The sequence below is a fragment of the Cervus canadensis genome, chromosome 10 (genome assembly GCF_019320065.1).
Source record: "Cervus canadensis isolate Bull #8, Minnesota chromosome 10, ASM1932006v1, whole genome shotgun sequence".
NCBI classification, from domain to species: domain Eukaryota; kingdom Metazoa; phylum Chordata; class Mammalia; order Artiodactyla; family Cervidae; genus Cervus; species Cervus canadensis.
This window is the reverse complement of record NC_057395.1, coordinates 50300744-50320891: the sequence shown is the minus strand read 5'-3', so window position 1 is coordinate 50320891 and position 20148 is coordinate 50300744. Positions and strand designations below refer to the sequence as shown.

The 20148-nt window shown below is 38.2% G+C and overlaps 1 protein-coding gene across 1 annotated transcript in view; it reads right to left on the bottom strand.

Moving 5' to 3' along the window:
* Positions 1-20148, bottom strand: part of RNF24 (ring finger protein 24) — a 105421-nt gene that overhangs the window by 21691 nt on the left and 63582 nt on the right. The window contains exons 3-4 of the mRNA XM_043480117.1: positions 3070-3112; positions 894-935 (exon numbers count right to left, since the gene is read on the bottom strand). Coding sequence (XP_043336052.1) covers positions 894-935; positions 3070-3112 — 85 coding nt within the window. The remainder of the gene's footprint in view (positions 1-893; positions 936-3069; positions 3113-20148) is intronic.

The window sequence follows — 20148 nt, the reverse complement described above, 5'->3', positions numbered from 1 at the left end:
GAAGAGATAGGGCTCTAAGAATAAAAATTCTGAACATTCATAATCAGAGGTGACACAGGAATAAAATAAACAAGAATTATTATAGATTATTTTCTTAAGGTATACAGCAGGACACACACACACTTTTGTATTTAATTTAGAAAGCATAACAACATAGTGAATATCCCAACCCCACAACCTCATCACTAGGTAACTGCAAGAGTTCTTATCTCTCCTTGTATGTTCTTTCCCATTCCATCTTTTTGTCTCACCTCCCCAAATCCCCACTGTCATGAAGCAATCACTGCCTCTTTTGTGGCATTGGTAAAAAACTCTGGGAACATTTTTAAGAGTGAAATTAATGCAAATTCATCTTAAGTAGAAGAACTTGTTTAGATCTGTCTCCTACTCACATAGTGTGGACAGCAAGCAGCATCCCTGCTGCTATGAAATCTTATGTTGGCAACAACCCCATTAAAAATGAGTTATTTTACTCTCTTATAAGTCTTTGCAAAATGGATTTTTATGTGACCTCATCCTCAAATATTCTATTAAGCTGATCAAAATAAACCTAATTTTTTTTTTTCAGCTTCTGAAAATAAAGACGTTTAAGCATACCAGAGCATACCATTTCTATTAGAATATACTCAGTGGTGGTGTGTGTGCTCACTTGTGTCTGACTCTTTGCAACCCCATGGACTGTAGCCCACCAGGCTCCTCAGTCCATGGAATTTTCCAGGTAAGAAGACTGGAGTGGGTTGCTATTTCCTACTCCAGGTGATTTTCCGGACCTAGGGATCGAACATGAGTCTTCCGTGTCTCCTGTATGAGCAGGTGGATTCTTTACCACTGAGCCACCTGGGAAACCCCCAGATATACTCAAGAACAGGTTAAAATACTTATAGGCAACTTACCTCATGCAAATTCAGTTCTTTTACTTTTTCTTTTAATATAACCTGTAAGACAAAAAAGTATGCTTTTATGCCCATTTTTATCTGTAATTTAAAATATGTGTCATTTTACTCACAAATATTTTTCTTTTATATTCTTGTGTATGTAGCTCATATCACCTCATATTCAGTATTAGGGAGAATCTCTTTTACAGTTTGAGACAGAACATTTCAGCAATATTCTTTTAACTTGAGCAATGGTGCAATATTCTTCTGAAAAGCAATTTTAAAATCTCTTTGAGGACAGATTAAATTTTGGGAGACAACATTAATACATGCCAATCTGGAGTAATTGCTAATATGGGTGGGGGGGGGAGTAAATGAGATTGCTTGCCTCATGATTTGGTAAAACACAGTTTTGACTCATGGGACTGACTGGTAACTTGTAAAAGAATGAAAGGTAAAGTCAACCTTAATTTTTGAAGCTTTGCTTATTATTATACATCACTATCCTCAGAAAACTTTAGCTCTATCCAGAGTTATATAAATGGGCTTGAAATTCATCCAGGTGCTGTCCCTAACCTAACTTTATGGAGACTGCATGCATGCGTGCTCAATTGTGTCCGACTCTTTGCCACCCCATGGACAGCAGCCCAACAGGTTCCTCTGTCCATGGGATTCTCCCCTAAGAATACTGGAGTGAGTTGCCGTTTCCTCCTCCAGGGCATCTTCCCAATCCAGGGATCAAACCCATGTTTCCTTTGTCTCCTGCATTGGTAGGTAGATTCTTTACCCCTGAGTCACCGGGGAAGCCCAAAGGAAACCATAAGCAAAATGAAAAGATAACCTACAGACTGGGAGAAAATATGTGTCACAATTGACTGAAATAGTCACAAATGATGTGACTGAAAAGGGCTTAATTTCCAAAATATACAAACAACTCATACAACTCAGTAACAAAAAACAACCCAATTGAAAAATGGGCAGAAAACCTAAATAAACATTTCTCCAAAGAAGACATACAGATGACCAACAGTCACATGAAAAGATGCTCAATATTACTAATTATCAGAGAAATGCAAATCAAAACTACAATGAGTGCCACCTCAAACCAGTCAGAATGGCCAGCATTAAGAAATCTACAAGTAACAAATGCTGGAGAGGGTGTGGAAAAAAAGCGAATTCTGTGCTGTTGGTGGGAACGTAAGTTGGTGCAGCCACTATGGAAAACAGTATAAAGGTTTCCCAAAAAACAATTTGAGACAAAATTGAGACAAACAGATTCATTCCATTAGAAAACTAAGACATTTATCTCTGTAAATGAATCTCACAGGACCCATGGAGAAGAGTGAGGTTACCTATGAATATCAGTGTGGACATCTAAGGAACTTACCAATGAGCTCAGATTTCAAAGCAACACAGACAAAAGACGGGCAAAAAGATACGTAATTCTAAAACGATGACATGGTTCTGTAACATCAGTATCAGCAAAATTAAAGACCCAAATAAACTGAAGTTTGTGCCCCCGCTACTTTCCACCTCCCAAGCTACTGAGGATGACAAAAATAATTTCAAAAGAAAATTAAGGAACACCTAGGCCCACTGTTTGGTGTCAGTGGTAAAATATTAATGGATGACACATAGAAGAAAAAAAATTTTACGGGCCTTCAAGAAAAGCTAAATTTATTACCTTAAAGAACAAATCAGCAAAGGGACAGTAACTAAGGGCAAGGAATGAGGAAGGAATGACAGAAGTATCTGGACTTCTCAGTGGTATGATGTGAACTAATATTTAAAGTAAAAGGGGAAGAGATGAGATCAGTATAATAACAACTGGTTACCTCCAAAGAACTAGTATGTCTTTTAACAAGGAGGAAGGTAAAAAATTCATTTACTGGACCTCTGAACTCCATTAGAATAATAGTAACTTTAGGAATTTAAGCTACAGCATTTCCCTTTAGCAAAATGTTCGCCAGAGTTCCTTGTTAAATTGTATTATTTTATCATTTGAACTTTCTATAACTTCAAGTAATACTTAAGAATACGTAAAGTGAAGTGTATTGTACTGCAAACTGACAAGCAAAATGCTAAAATGAACACAAGCAAATCCAGTCTTAGTTCAAAATATGCATGGAAATCTGAGCCCTCATTATTTGGTGAAAAACATGATCAAAGCCAGTCTTAAGTAAATCTCTCTCACCTGTTTGTAGGCATAAAATTCTTTGTGTGCTTGATGTCTTAGCCTAAAAGACAGAAATGAGCAATGCAATGTTGAGATTTCCATATAAGACTTTGAAAAAAATTTTAAACTTCCTATTTTTGGTATTAATTTGTATCACATACAGTTTAAAATCTAGAATCTTTATTCTAGAATACACTCAAATGACATACCCACTACTATGTTATGAGAAAGTGACCAGTGAACCAGAGAACATTATCCAAACATATAAGATTAAGTGAAATCTCATTAAAACAAAATCTCAAATATTTTAATGAAGCCTCAATTCTTTTTCTATTTATGATATAATATTTAATATATCATATTTTTATTAATTAAAAGTTGAAGTATAATATACATCTAACAATGAACAAAAGCCTCAAGAATACAAATATTAAAAAAATAATTATACACACTTGTATAACTATCCCCCAGATCAGTACATAGAACATTTCCAGCATCCCTGAAATGACTCTTCCCAATCAATATTCACCCCTAAAACTCCTAATTTTTATCATTGTATATTAACTATGATTGTTTTTGAACTTCACATAAATGGATCATTTGGTGTATACTCTTCTGTGTTGACTTCTGTCAATCAACAATTACTTGAGAAATGCATCCATGTTGCTGCAGTATTGTTATTTTTGACTGACATAGTGTCCCATTTTATGAATAAATATGAAACTATCCATTTCACTGTTGACAAATATTTAGGTTTCTTTCAGTTTGGGGCTGTTACAAATAAAGCTGCTATACAAATTCTTCTGTGTGTCTTTTAGTGGACACATAGATTCATTTCTGTTGAGTATATACCTAGGAGTAGAACTGCTGCTCCAAAGTGCTTGTACAAATTGTATTCCTATGGGTAGGTAGTATACATGAAAGTTCTAGTTGTTCCACATCTTTGCCACAGTTTGATAAGGTCAGTTTAAAACTTTTTGGCCAATCTGGTGAGTGTTTAGTGGTATCTCATTTTGGTTTTCTTTCTTTCTTTTTTTTTTTTTTGATGTGGACTTTTTAAAAAAGGTCTTAATTGAATTTGTTAGAATACTGCTTCTGTTTTATGTTTTGGTTTTTTGGCTACAAGACATGTGGGATCTTAAGTGCCTGACCAGGGACTGAACTCACATTCCCTACATTAGAAGGTGAAGTCCTAACCACTGGCCTGCCAGAAAACTACCCTCTCATTTTGGTTTTAATTTTGCATTTCCCAAATGATGTTTAGTACCCTTTCATATGCCTATTGCCTGATTTGATACTTCTTTTTGAGGTGGGGCAGTGAGGCAGAAAAGGATAGCTTTATTGTTTTGACAGGCAAAGGGAGACAGGACAGGTTTCTGCCTCGAAAAACTATATGTCTCAACCCCAGAGAATTTGAGGCTTTTTATAAGGGCTCAAAGCTAGGATCTGACAAGATTAGGGTGTGAGCAGGGCTTGGACTCCTTTAATCTCAAGAATCCTGCAATGCAGGAGACCTGGGTTTGATTCCTGGGTCGGGAAGATCTGCTGGAGAAGGGATAGGCTACCCACTCTAGTATTCTTGGGCTTCCCTGGTGGCTCAGCTGGTAAAGAATCCGCCTGTAATGTGGGAGGCCTGAGTTCTATCCCTGGGTTGGGAAGATCCCTTGGAGAAGGGAACAGCTACCCACTCCAGTATTCTGGCGTGGAGAATTCCATGGACAGTATAGTCCATGGAGTCACAGAGTCAGACATGAGAGACTTTCGCTTAATCTCATCTCAGGTGACAGGTCTCCTAATCTTGATGGGCTTCTCTGGTCCCTTTAATCTTGCCTCACTGGTTTCTTGGCTGCTGCTCCTCCTTTGATTAGCAACTGTTTTAATCCACCCTTTGGAACTCAGGGAAGGTCATGGGAGACTGAAGTCTTGCCTACAAGAAATGGGAGACAGGGAGGGGACATATGTATACTTAAGGCTGATTCATGTTGATGTTTGACAGACAACAAAATTCTGTAAAGCAGTTATCCTTCAACCAAAAAATAAATAAATTAAAAAAAGAAATGGGAGACAGAAAGGCCTCCATCCTGGGGAGCCCCATAGGGCCCTGCCTGGTTTCAAGATCACACCTGGTCTCTGGATGTAATGAAGCTCTGCTTCTTGACTGCAGAAAGATTTTAAAGTCTCATTGCAGAAAGACTTCAGTGAGAGACAAAGTAAGAAGTGGGTTTATTTAGAGAGAAACACACTCCACAGACAGTGTGGGCCATCTCAGAAGGTGAGAGCTGCCTGGATATATTCTTTTATGAAATGCCTATTCAAGTATTTTGTCCATTTAAGAAAATGAGTTGACTGTCTTTTCCTTATTGATTTGTAGAAGTTCTTTAACTATTTTAGATGCAAGTACTCTGTTGGGTACTGCAATTATTTTCTCCTACTCTATGGCTTTTTTCATTCTTTTAATGTTATCTTTTGATGAACAACAGCTTTTAAATTAAGCCCAGTTGGGTTTCCCAGGTGGCTCAGTGGTAAAGAATCTGTCTGCTGATGGAGGAGACTCAGGTTCGATTCCTGAGTCAGGAAGATCACCTGGAGGAGGAAATAGCAACCCACTCCAGTATTATTGCCTGGATAATTCCATGGACAGAGGAGCCTGGCAGGCTACGGTCCATGTGGTCACAAACAGTTGGACAATGACTGAGCACACATGTGCCAGTTTATCAACTCTTCCCTGTTTATCAACTCTTTCCAATAACATCAGTTCTTTTTGTGTGCAGTTAAAGAAATCTTTGTCAACCTCCAGATCATGAAGATAATTTCGTGTGTGTACTGTGAAAATAATTTATTTTACCTATCACATTTAGGTTTAAGATCCATCTGAAATTTGTATGTATGACATGAGGTAGAGGTCAAGATTCTTTTTACCCACAGGCAGATTTTCATTTGACTCATTTATTGAAAAGATCCTTCCCCACTGTGTTGCAATGATATATCTGCTGTTAAGTCAGACCAGTATGTGGTTCTGTTTCTAGAGTTTCTGTTCTGTCCCATTGGTTTATTTGCCTATTCTTGTGTACTACATTGAACAGAGCCCCCTCAAAATTAATATCAAACTGCTACTTCAGAATGTAACCTTAATTGGAAATATAATTTTTGCAGTCTATGTATTAGTTAAAATGAGGTCATATTATGATGAGGGTGGACCATAAATCCAATATGACTGTTGTTCTTAGAAGATGTGAGGACATACAGAGACACAGGGAAGGCCAGGTGAAGACAAAGGCAGAAACTGAAGTGATGTACCTACAAGTCAAAAAACACCAAGGATTGCTGATAACCATCCGGAACTAAGAGGCAAGGAAAGATCCTCCCCAGATAGCCTTCAGAGGTAGCATGGCCCTGTCAACACCTTAATTTTGAACTCCTAGCCTTTAGAACTGTGAGAGATTAATAAATTTCTGTTGTTTTAAGCCATCTAGCTTGTGGTTCTTTGTTACAGTAACCCTGGGAAACTAATGCACCTTGTGTCAATACCATGCCAGTTTTTTTTTTTTTTTTTTAAATAATCTTGGACTTACAGGATAGCTTCAAAAAATATCAGAGATCACATATACTTCTCGCCCTAGTTTTCCAATATTCACATCTTATACAACCGTAGTACAATGATCAAAAGCAGGAAATTAACACTGATATTTTGATATTAATACTCATATAGTATTAACCAAACAGATTTTATTTGAATTTCACCAGTTTTTTCACTAATATTTTTTTCCTATCTTGTGATCCAATTCAGGATCCCAGTTTGCCTCTAGTTACATCTCCTTAGCTTTTACTAATCTGTGACAGTTCCTTAGTTTTTCCTTGCTTTTCAGGATTCTGATGTATCAAACATGATCATTTGGTTATGGCAGTGTCTACTGGGTCTCCCCATTGTAAAATTATTATTTTCCCCTTTGCAACTGATTGATACCAGTTGCAAATATCAATATGAGTTGGGGGAGAGGTGTTGAAATTATGAAAATTTATTTTTTTCTCAAGCTTTTGCCCACTGATTTTACCATCAAGACATCCTGCTTGCAACAATTCTGTACTGTTTGCCTAGTGGTGGTTTCATGGTTTCCTAATTCCTTGTACATTAACTGGGATTATTCTGTTAGGAAAAGATGCCCCTTCTCCCTCATTTGTTTATATCAGCATGGACTCATGGATATTTGTGTTAATTTAATATGATCATTATTTTGTTGTTCAGAATAGACTTAGGCTTTTAGGCCCTCCTTCAGATTGACTCTTGTGGCCTTTCAACATGCCCTCATCCTTTTCCATGCATTTTCTAGCTCACTGGCACCAAAACATGTTACAAGCTCATCTTTTACTTTCCATGCTCAGTTGTGGAGTTAATGACTTCTCTCAAAGAGCCTTGATTCCTTTTACTACAGAATATCTGGGTGCTGGGTGAACAGCACTCTGTTTTCAGTATTGGATCTTTGTAACAAATTTTGGGGTCTGGTAGAGAAATATCAATAACCTCAGATATGCAGATGACACCACCCTTATGGCAGAAAGTGAAGAGGAACTAAAAAGCCTCTTGATGAAAGTGAAAGAGGAGAGTGAAAAAGTTGGCTTAAAGCTTAACATTCAGAAAACTAAGATCACGGCAACTGGTCCCATCACCTCATGGGAAATAGATGGGGAGACAGTGGAAATAGTGTCAGACTTTATTTTTTTGGGCTCCAAAATCATTGCAGATGGTGACTGCAGCCATGAAATTAAAAGACACTTACTCCAAAAAAAAAAAAATAAATAAAATAAAAGACACTTACTCCTTGGAAGGAAAGTTATGACCAATCTAGATAGCATATTAAAAAGCAGAGACATTACTTTGCCAACAAAGGTCCATCTAATCAAGGCTATGGTTTTTCCAGTGGTCATGTATGCATGTGAGAGTTGGACTGTGAAGAAAGCTGAGCGCCGAAAAATTGATGCTTTTGAACTGTTGTGTTGGAGAAGACTCTTGAGAGTCCCTTGGACTGCAAGGAGATCCAACCAGTCCATCCTAAAGGAGATCAGTCCTGGGTGTTCATTGGAAGGACCGATGCTGAGGCTGAAACTCCAGTACTTTGGCCACCTCATGCGAAGAGTTGACTCATTGGAAAAGACCCTGATGCTGGGAGGGATTGGGGGCAGGAGGAGAAGGGGACGACAGAGGATGAGATGGCTGGATGGCATCACTGACTCGACGGGCATGAGTTTGAGTAAACTCTGGGAGTTGGGGATGAACAGGGAGGCCTATCGTGCTGCGATTCATGGAGTTGCAAAGAGTTGGACACGACTGAGTGACTGAACTGAGTGTAAGTCCTTAAGCTTTGTTCTTAACTATTTTGGTTATTTTTGGGCCTTTGCATTTTCATATAAATTTCATGAGCTCATCAATTTCCACAAAAAACCTGTTGGGATTTTGAATGAGATTGTGTTTAATTTTTAGATTAATTAGGGAGAAGAACTGACATCTTTGTAAGATTGAATTTCCAACCTATGTATATGGTACACTCTATTTATTAGGTCTTCCTTCTCTGTACACATTTCTATGTATAACACTTACATATCCTTCACTAAATTTATTCCTAGGTATCTGATAATTTTTGATTTACTGTAAATGGTATTTAAAAATTTTTAAATTCTAATTCTTTGTCACTACTATATAGAAAAAAATGCAACTTTTGTACATTGATCCTGTATCTAGTGACTTGCAAAGTTCACATATTAATTCTAAACAGCTTATCTGCAGAAGTTTTTGGATTTAAAAATATACAATTATTTTGTCTGCAAATAGTAAAAGCTTAACCTTCACAGATTTTGTTCTTTATTCTTTATTTTACTTTTTTCCCCCTGCACTGGCTAGGACCTTGAGTACAATATTAAATAAAAGTGGTGACAGTGAATGTCCTTATCAATAGTTACTATTAAATACAATGTTTTCTCTAGATTTTTTTGTGGATATCTTTATTCAAGTAAACAAAGTTCCCTGTATCCTAGTTTTAGATTAAAAAAAAATCATGAATATGTATTGCTGCTGCTGCTGCTGCTAAGTCACTTCTGTCGTGTCCGACTCTGTGCGACCCCATAGATGGCAGCCCACCAGGCTCCCCGGTCCCTGGGATTCTCCAGGCAAGAATACTGGAGTGGGTTGCCATTTCCTTCTCCAATGCATGAAAGTGAAAAATGAAAGTGAAGTCGCTCAGTCGTGTCCGACTCTTGGACAGCCCACCAGATTCCCCCGTCCATGGGATTTTCCAGGCAAGAGTATTGGAGTGGGGTGCCATTGCCTTCTCCGAACATGTATTTATTTTTGTCAAGTGCTTTTTTTTCCCATCATACTTTTCCTTTTTACTGTTAATGTGGTACACTGTATTGACAGATTTTCAATCTTCATTCCTAGAACAAAACTCCATTTGGTTGTGATGTACCACCTGTTTGCACACCCCTGAATTTGATTTACTAATATTTTGTTCATGACAGAGATTAGTCTATAATTTTCATTCTTATAATGTCCTTGTCAGGCTTTGGAATCAAAATTATCTGGCCTCATTATTTGAGTTAAGAAATTATATCTTCCACTTCTCTTCTCTGGAAAAGTCATATAAGAGTAGTATTTTTTCCTTAAATATTTGGAGAAATTCACTGGTGAAGCTACCTGGCTTGCAGTTTCTTTGTGGGAATGCTTTTCTTATTAGATATATAGTTATTAATACTTTCTATTTCTTCTTGACTCAGTTAAAAATACTATCATTTTTTTACTTGTATTCATATAACACACAATTAACCATCTTAAAGTGTATAATCCAGTAGTATTTATTATAGTCACAATATTGTGAAACCACTAGTTCACTTTAATTTCAAAACTTTTTTGGGCTTCCCTGGTGGTCCAGTAGTTATGAATATGCTTTGCAATGCAAGGGACACCAGTTCAATCCCTGGTTCAGGAAGAGTCAGGCTGTGGAGGAACTAAGCCAGAAAGCTGCAACTACTGAGCTCACACACTGCAACCACTGAAGCCTGTGTGTAGAGCCCGTGCTCCACAATAAGAGAAGCCACTGTAATGAGAAGCCAGCACACTGCAATGAAGAGTAGCCCTGATGTGCCGCAACTAGAGAAAGCCCGAGTGCAGCAACAAAGACCCATCATAGCCAAAAATATATAAATAAATCTTTAAAAAACACACACACACATTTATTCATCAAAAATATGTGGTACTTATTAAGTAGTTGGTCCCCATCCCATCTTCCCTGCTTTCTGTCTCTATGGATTTGTCTATTATAGATACATTACATAAAATTAATCATATAACATATGACCTTTCTGTATCTGGCTTTTCATTTAGCATGTTTTCAAGCCTCTTTCTAGTTGTAGTAAGCATCAGTACACTGCTACTTTTTTATGGCTGAATATTTCACTGTATGTGTATGCCACAAACTGATTACCCATTTATCTGCTGATGAGCATTTGGGTTGTTTACACCTTTTGGCTCTCATGAATAATGCTATAAACATAGTATACAAACTTCCTTGCGGACATACTTCTTCATTTGTCTTGGGTATATACCTAGGAGTGAAATTTCTGGGTCTTATGGTAATTCTATGTTTAACTTTCAAAGAGTTGATGAACTCTTTTTCACAGTGACTATACCATTTTATTCTCCCACCAGCAATGTATGAGGGTTCCTATTTCTCCATATCCTTATCAACACTTATAATTTTCCATATTTTTGACTACAGCATCCTACCTGTTGTGAATTTTGTTGTGGTTTTAACTTATATTTCCTTAATGACCAATACTGTTGAACATCTTTTCATGTGCTTGTTGACCATCTATATATCTTCTTTAGAGAAATGGCTATCTAAGCCCTTCACCTATTTTTTTTTTTTAATACTTATTTATTTAGGCTGTGCTGGCTTGTGGTGGCTTCTCTTGTTGGGGAGCATGGGCTCTAGGCCACACAGGTTTCAGTAGTTGTAGTGTTTGGGCTCAGTATTTGTGGCTCATGGGCTTTAGTTGCCCTGCAGCATGTGGGATCTTCTTGGACCAGGGGTTGAACTGGTGTTCCTTGCATTGCAAGGTGGATTCTTAACCACTGGATCATCAGGGAAATTCCTTTTACTTATTTTTAAATTCAGTTGTCTTCTTGCTGTTAAGAAAAATCTTATTTTTCTTTATTTTCTAAAATTAAGGAGAATATAATATGTTAAAAAAATTTTTATAATGCATTTTGAAAGCCTAAGTAGGTAATATTCTTCCTTAGTTTAAACTGTTTTACCAAAAATTAAGGTTAGACATCAGAATAAGTCTTCCTCATGTCTGACACCACAGTAGATTTTTGATAGAACAATCACCATTAAATATGCATAATAATAGTACTATGCTACACTAAATGTAAAATAACACCAGTAATACAGTCATTACCCCTGGGAACCTCAATCAAAAGCAGTCACCAAGGTTCAGTTCAGTAGCTCAGTCATGTCCGACTCTTTGCGACACCATGGACTGCAGCACACTGGGCTTCCCTGTCCATCACCAACTCCCGGAGCTACTCAAACTCATGTCCATCAAGTCGGTGATGCCATCCAACCATCTCATCCTCTGTCATCCCCTTCTCCTCCTGCCTTCAATCCTTCCCAGCATCAGGGTCTTTTCAAATGAGTCAGTTTTCCCATCAGGTGGCTATAGTATTGGAGTTTCAGCTTCAGCATGAGTCCTTCCAATGAATATTCAGGACTGATTTCCTTTAGGATGGACTGGCTGGATCTCCTTGCTGTCCAAGGGACTCTCAAGAGTCTTCTCCAACACCACAGGTCAAAGGCATCAATTCTTCAGCACTCAGCCTTCTTTACAGTCCAACTCTCAAATCCATACATGACTTCTGGAAAAACCATAGCTTCGACTAGATGGACCTTTGTTGGCAAAGTAATGTCTCTGCTTTTTAATATGCTGTCTAGGTTGGTCATAACTTTTCTTCCAAGGAGCAAGTATCTTTTACATGGCTGCAGTCACCATCTGTAGTGATTTTCAAGCCCCCAAAATAAAGTCTGTCACTATTTCCATTGTTTCCCCATCTATTTACCATGAAATGATGGAACCAGATGCCATGATCTTAGTTTTCTGAATGCTGAGCTTTAAGCCAACTTTTTCACTCTCCTTTCCACTTTCATCAAGAGGCTCTTTAGTTCTTCACTTTCTGCTATAAGGGTGGTGTCATCTGCATATCTGAGGTTATTGATATTTCTCCCAGCAATCTTGATTCCAGCTTGTGCTTCATCCAGCCCAGCATTTCTCATGATGTACTCTGCATATTAGTTAAAAAAGCAGGGTGACAATATACAGCCTTGACGTACTCCTTTCCCTATTTGGAACCAGTCTGTTGTTCCATGTCCAGTTTTAACTGTTGCTTCTTGACCTTCATACAGATTCTCAGGAGGCAGGTCAGGTGGTCTGGTATTCCCATCTCTTTCAGAATTTTCCAGTTTGTTGTGATCCAAAGGCTTTGGCATAGTTATTTGGCCTATAGCCCTTATCTTCATTACCCCCATCATAGTTTGGCCTCAGGTTAAACAAGGGGGAGGGGACACAGCCCTACCCATCAATAGAAAATTGGATTAAAGACTTACTGAACATGGCCCTGCCCATCAGAACAAGACCCAGTTTCCCCCTCAGTTTCTTTCATCAGGAAGCTTCCATAACCCTCTTATCCTTTTCCATCAGAGGGCAGACAGAGTGAAAATCACAGTCACAGAAAACTAACCAATCTGATCACATGGACCACAGCCTTGTCTAACTCAATGAAACTATGAGCCATGCCGTGTATGGCCACCCCAGATGGATGGGTCATGGTGGTGAGTTCTGACAAAACATTGTCACCAAGGTGAGGAAGTCTAAAAGGCTGAATATTAATTCAGGGTCCATTCAGCTGACATTAGGACTCAGGACAGGCATGGGTGTGCATTTGTAATAAACACAAAAGGTAAATATTTAGGGAAGAAATAACAGGATCCATTAGAAGCCTCCACTGTAGGGATGCTAGAATGTTTTGTCAAATCTAAGACACCATTGCCAGTCTGAGGTCATGAAGATTTACCCTTGCTTTCTCCCAAGAGTTTTATTTTTTTAATTAATTAATTAATTTAAAAATTTTGGCTGTGCTGGGTATTACCAAAACAGCTTGGTAATTCATTGCAGTGTGTGGGCTTTCTCTAGTTGCTGTGGAAGGGCTTCTTGTTGCAGTTTGCAGGTTTTTCAAGTTGTTGCATGTGGGCATCTCTTATTGTGAAGCATGGGCTCGAGAGCACGTGGGCTCAGTAGTTGTAGCACGTAGGCTCAGGAGTTGCAGGACACAGGCTCTCTAGTTGCAATACTAGGGTTTAGTTGCCCCTCGGCCTGCGGGATCTTAGTTACCTGACTAGGGATCAAACCAGCGAACACTGCGTTGGAAGGCAGATTCTTAGCCACTGGACCACCAGGGAAGTCCCTCTCACAAGAGTTTGATAGTTTTAGCTCATACTTAGGTTGCTGATCTATTTTTTGAGTTAATTTTTATATAGGAAATGAGACAAGGGTTCAAATGTATTCTTTTGCATGTATTATTCAGTTGGTCCACCATTTGTTGAAGATGATTTGTTGAAGACACTATTCTTTTACCACTGAAGGGGCCTGGCACCCGTATCAAAAATCAACTGGCCATACCATACTACCCAAAGCAATCTACAGATTTAATGTGATCTCTATCAAATACCCATGACACTTACAATGGGCAGAAGATCTAAATAGACATTCTCCAAAGAAGACACACAGATGGCCAAAAAGCACATGAAAAGATGTTCAACATCACTAATTACCAGAGAAATGCAAATCAAAACTCATACCTGTCAGAATGGCCATCATCAAAAAGTCTGCAAACAATACATGCTAGAGAGGGTATGGAGAAAAGGGAGCCCTCCTGCACTGTTGGTTCAATATAAATTGGTGCAGCCACTATGGAGAACAGTATGGAGATTTATTGAAAAACTAAAAATAGAGCTACCATATGACCCAGCAATCCCACTTCTGGGATACACCCAGACTAAACTATAATTTGAAAAGATACATGCATCCCTGTGTTCAAAGTAGCACTATTTACAATAGCCAAGACATGGAAACAACCTCAGTGTCCATCAGCAGATGAATGGATAAAGATGTGACACATATATACGATGGAATATTTCTCAGCCATTAAAAAAGAATGAAATAGCAGCACTGTTTATAATAGCCAGGACATGGAAGCAACCTAGATGTCCATCAGCAGATGAATGGATAAGAAAGCTGTGGTACATATACACAATGGAATATTACTCAGCCATTAAAAAGAATACATTTGAATCAGTTCTAATGAGGTGGATGAAACTGGAGCCTATTATACGAGTGAAGTAAGTCAGAAAGAAAAACACCAATACAGTATACTAATGCATATATATGGAATCTAGAAAGATGGTAACAATGACCCTATATGTGAGACAGCAACAGAGACACAGATGTATAGAACAGTCTCTTGGACTCTGTGGGAGAAGGCAAGGGTGGGATGATTTGAGAGATTAGCATTGAAACATGTATATTATCATATGTGAAACAGATCGCCAGTCCAGGTTTGATGCATGAGACAAGGTGCTCAGGGCTGGTGCACTGGGATGACCCTGAGGGATGGGATGGGGAGGGAATTGGGAGGGGGGTTCAGGATGGGGAACATATGTACACACATGGCTGATTCATGTCAATGTGTGGCAAAATCCACTACAATATTGTAAAGTAATTAGCCTCCAATTAAATAAATTAAAAAAAAAGAGAATGAAATAATGCCATTTGGATGAACCCAGAGATTATCATACAAAGTATGATAGTAAATCAGATAGCAGTTAGCAGATGCCAACTATTATACATAGTATAGGAGGTGGAGTGGTAAAGAATCCACCTGTCAATGCAGTAGGCACAAGAGACACAGGTTTGATCCTTGGGTTGGGAAGATTCCCTGGAGTAGGAAATGGCAACCCACTCCAGTACTCTTGCCTGGAAAAGTCCATGGAAAGAGGAGCCTGGCAGGCTACAGTTCACAGGGTCGCACAGAGTCAGACACAGCTGAGAAACTGAGCACAACAACAGCAACATGGATAAACAACAGGGTCCTACTGTGTAGCACAGGGAACTATATTCAATATCCTGTGATAAACCATAATGGAAAAAAATGTATATATTGGGACTTTTCTAGTGGTCCAGTGGCTAAGACTCTATGCTCCCAATGCAGGGGTCCCAGCTTCAATCCCTGGTCAGGAAACTAGATCTTGCATGCTGTATTGAAGATCAAAGAACCTACATGCTGCAACTAAGACCTGGCACAGCCAAATAAATAAATATTAAAAAAAATATGTATAACTGAGTCATTTTGCTGTACAGCAGAAATTAATACAACATTTTAAATCAACTATTTCCATTAAAAAAAAAAAACCTATATGGAGAGCCACAACCCACCCCCCCCAAAAAAAACAAAACACCAAAACATCAATTCATCATTGATGTTTGGATTTACTTCAGGACTCTCAATTCTATTTTACTGATTTGTATGTTCATTCTTAATGCTGGTACCGCATTTGATTACTGTAGCTTAAAGTAGTTTTGAAATTGGGACGTATGAGTCTTCCTGCCTTTTTTCTTTTTCAATATATATTTATATGTTTTGGCTATTTGGGGCCCCCTGCAGTTATAAATGAACTGTTATTTTTCAGTTGCTTAATTGTGTCCAACTCTTTGCGCCCCATGGACTGCAGCACAGCAGGCTTCCTTGTCCTTTTCTGTCTCCCAGAGTTTGCTCAAACTCATGTCCATTGAGACAGTGATGCCATCCAACTATCTTATCCTGTCATCCCCTTCTCCTCCTACCCTCAATGTTTCCCAACATCAGGGTCTTTTCCAATAGTTGACTCTTTGCATTATGTGGCCAAATACTGGAGCTTTAACTTCAGCATCAGTCCTTCCAATTCAGGATTGATTTCCTTTAAGATTGACTGGTTTGATCTCCTTGCAGTCCAAGGGACTCTCAAAGAGTCTTCTCCAGCACCACAATTCGAAAGCATCAATTCTTCGGTGCTCAGCTTTCTTTACAGTTCAACTCTCACATCCATACCTGACTACTGGAAAAGCCACAGCTTCAACTATACGAACCTTTGTTGGCAGACTGATGCAAATTGATGTCTCTGCTTTTGAATATGCGACCTAGGTTTGCCAGAGCTTTCCCTCCAAGGAGCAAACATCTTTTTTTTTTTTTTTTTAGTTCTACCAGTTTATTGCTACCAACCGATCTCCCTCCACCCTCGTGCACACATGCTCAGTCATGTAACCCCATGGACTGCAGCCTGCCAGGCTCCTCTGTCCATGAACTTTTCCAGGCAAGAACACTGGAGTGGGTTGCCATTTCCTTCTCCAAGGAGCAAATGTCTTAATTTCACAATTGCAGTCACCGTCTGCAATGATTTTGGAGCCCGAGAAAATAAAGTCTGTCACTGTTTCCATTGTTTCTCCATCTATTTGCCATGAAATGATGGGACTGGATGCCATGATCTTTGTTTTTTGAATGTTGACTTTTAAGCCAGCCTTTTCACTCTCCTCTTTCACCTTCACCAAGAGGCTCTTTAGTTTCTCTTCACTTTTTACTATAAGGGTGGTGTCATCTGCATATCTGAGGTTATTGATATTTCTTCTAGCAATCTTGATTCCAGCATATGCTTCATCCAGCCCAGCATTTCGCATGATGTACTCTGCATATAAGTTAAAATTAAATAAGCATGGCAACAATATACAGCTATGATGTACTCTTTTCCCAATTTTGAACCAGTCCTGTTGCTTCTTGATCTGTATACAGGTTTCTCAGCAGGCAGGTAAGGTGGTCTGGTATTTGTTCACAGTAAAGTTTCCTAAGGCCCCCTTAACTTCACACTCCAGAATGTCTGGCTGTAGGTGAGTGATCACATGATTGTGGTTATCTGGGTCATTAAGACCTCCGAGGATCAGTTTTTCCATTTCTGTATCAAAGGTTATTGGAATTTTGAATCTTTGTGCTGAATCTGTTGATTGCTTTGAGGAATATTGTCATATTAATAATATTAAGTCTTCCAGTTCCTGAAATCTTTCCATTAATTTAGGTTTTCTTTATTTCTGCAATATTTTATAGTTCTCAGTGTATAAGCTTTTCACCTCCTTGGTTAAACTTATTTCCTAGGATTTTAATTCTTTTGGATGCTACTGTAAATGTTTCATCTATTTCCTTTTCAGATTGTCCCTTGCTGGTGAACAGAAATATAACTGATTTTTTTGGTCTTACTTCTATATTCTCAAAGTTTGCTTGTCTGTTAGTCCTAGATTTTTTTTGTGTGTGTGTATATATTCTATGGGATTGTCTATATATAGAATCAGGTCATCTTCAAAAACAGATAGTTTTACTTCTTTCTTTCCAATTGAATACCCTCTATTTCTTTGTCTTGTCTAAATCTTCTGGCTAGAACTTCTAGTACAATGTTGAACAGTAATGGGGAAAGTGAGCCTCTTTTTTTTTTTTTTTTAATGAATATCCATGCTTTAATTTTTTTTTTACTGTTTCTGTTGAGAAATCAGATCCTTTTTTTTTTTTTTTTTAAAATACACAATGACAGGTATCTACCATTATGCAGTGCTTAGTCACTCAGTTGTGTCTGACTCTTTGCAACCCCATGGACTATAGCCTGCCAGGCTCCTCTGTCCATGGGGATTCTCCAGGCAAGAATACTGGGGTGGGTTGCCATGCCCTTCTCCAGCGGATCTTCCCAACCCAGGGATTGAACCCAGGTCTCTAGCATTGCAGGCGGATTCTTTACCATTTGAGCTACCAGGGAAACTCAATGGAGTGAACTAGCCAACCATGAATGAGATGGAAGAAAGAGAAGGAATGCTCCTGAGAAACTGTAATAACTACTTCACCAAACAGTTATTCAACAAGGTCTGAGATGCTTCCCAAATGAGAACTACTCAGGTAACAATGACTCAATTTGTCAAGGAACAGAGTATGATCACTACTACAAATCTATTAAGATCCAATCCTGTTATGTTTAAGCTAAACATAACATTTGCTATGTTTAACATAATACTATCCCCAAAGCACTATCAGTCCTCCATCATACTCTGGGTGTGCTCAGTTGTGTGCAACTCTGCGATCCCATGGACTATAGCCCATCAAGCTCCTCTGTCTGTGGAATTTTCCAGACAAGAATACTGGAGTGGGTTGCTATTTACTACTCCAATCATACTCTTATTAGGATGGAAATAATCAGAAAAAGCTGAATAAGAAAAAAAAAAAAGAGAGAGAAAGCTGATTTACTCTGTCACAGAAAAACAAAGTAACCAAAGTCATAGCAGTTACATGCATACATATATATGTATAACAATCACTGTGCTGTACACCTGAAACTAACATGACACTGTTAAACAACTATATCCAATATAAAATAAAAAATTTAATAAATAAATAAAACATACATGCTTTTACTGGATATGCTAGAAATACTCCTTATGGATAACAAAATGAAGATGTCCTAGACCATGCAAATGAAATCCACCATTATAGTAACATATAAAATAGTCTCACTGACCTACACATTCTTTTGCTTCACCTGTTCATCCCTCCCTCTCCCCTAGCTCCTGGCATCAAGTGATCTTTTTACTGTCTCCATAGTTTTGCCTTTTTCAGTATGTCATATAGTTAGAATCATATAGTATGTAGCCTTTTCAAATTGGCTTCTTTCACTTAGAAATATGTGTTTAAGATCCCTCTATGTCTTTTCAAGGAATCGGGTGGAGAGGGAGGTGGGAGGGGGGATCGGGATGGGGAATAAGTGTAAATCTATGGCTGATTCATATCAATGTATGACAAAACCCACTGAAATGTTGTGAAGTAATTAGCCTCCAACTAATAAAAAAATTAAAAAAAAAAAAAGGCACAGCTCTCTTCAGTTCAGTACATTAATTTAGCTCAAGTAGGTTAACATCCTAGTTTAAATAAATGTGTTAGCAGAGAAAAATTACCTTCTAATTTCATTTTTATAAAAATTTTGCTGCACTAGATGCCATACTGAAATAAAATATTTTTTATGTTTTTAGAATGCTGAACTGAACAGGCCTGAAAAAAAAAAAAAAAAAAAAGTACATCGTTAACCAAAAAAAAAAAAAAAAAGATCCCTCTATGTCTTTTCAATGCTAGATATAACTCATTTACTTTCAGTGCTGAATAACACTCTATTATCTAGATCACTACAATTCATTCATTCAATGAAAGATATCTTGGTTGCTTCCAAGTTTTGGTAATTATGGGTACAGCTTCTTTCTACAAACATCAGTGTGCTGGTTTTTGTGAGGATGTAAGTTTTTAAATATTTCAGATATGCCATGTAGCAAAATTCTCTTTTTACAGAAATTCATTTCTCTCTCTGTGTGTATATGTGTGCATGCATGCATGTGTGTAATGTTTTCTCTTAGTCATGGATTGTCAGCCATTTTACAAGAAAACACTCCCCTCCAAAAGCCCATTTTTCTGTGGTTTGTTGAACTTCTTTATTATTATTATTTTTTAAAATTTTATTTATTTATTTTTGGCTGTGCTGGGTTTTTGTTGTTGCGTGGGCTTTTCTCTAGCTGTGAGCAGGGGCTACTCTCAAACTGCAGTGCATGGGCTTCTTACTGCAGTGGCTTCTATTGCTGTGGAGCATGGGCTCTAGAGTGTGCAGGCTTCAGCAGTTGCAATTCCCAGGCTCTAGAGCACAGGCTCAACAGTGTGGCTCATGGGCTTAGTTGCTTCATGGTATATGGGATCTTCCTGGACAAGGCTGGATTATGTATCACTGAGCCACCAGAGAAGCCTTAAGTAATATTTTAGATTGCACTATTTTGTCTTGCATTTGCTATGGCAGATGCATTTAACAGAAATATCTTTTTGCTATTCCAGGAAACATTCTAGTAATAATAAATTGTGACTTATTTAGCCATTCCCTTCTCTAGGGGATCTTTTCA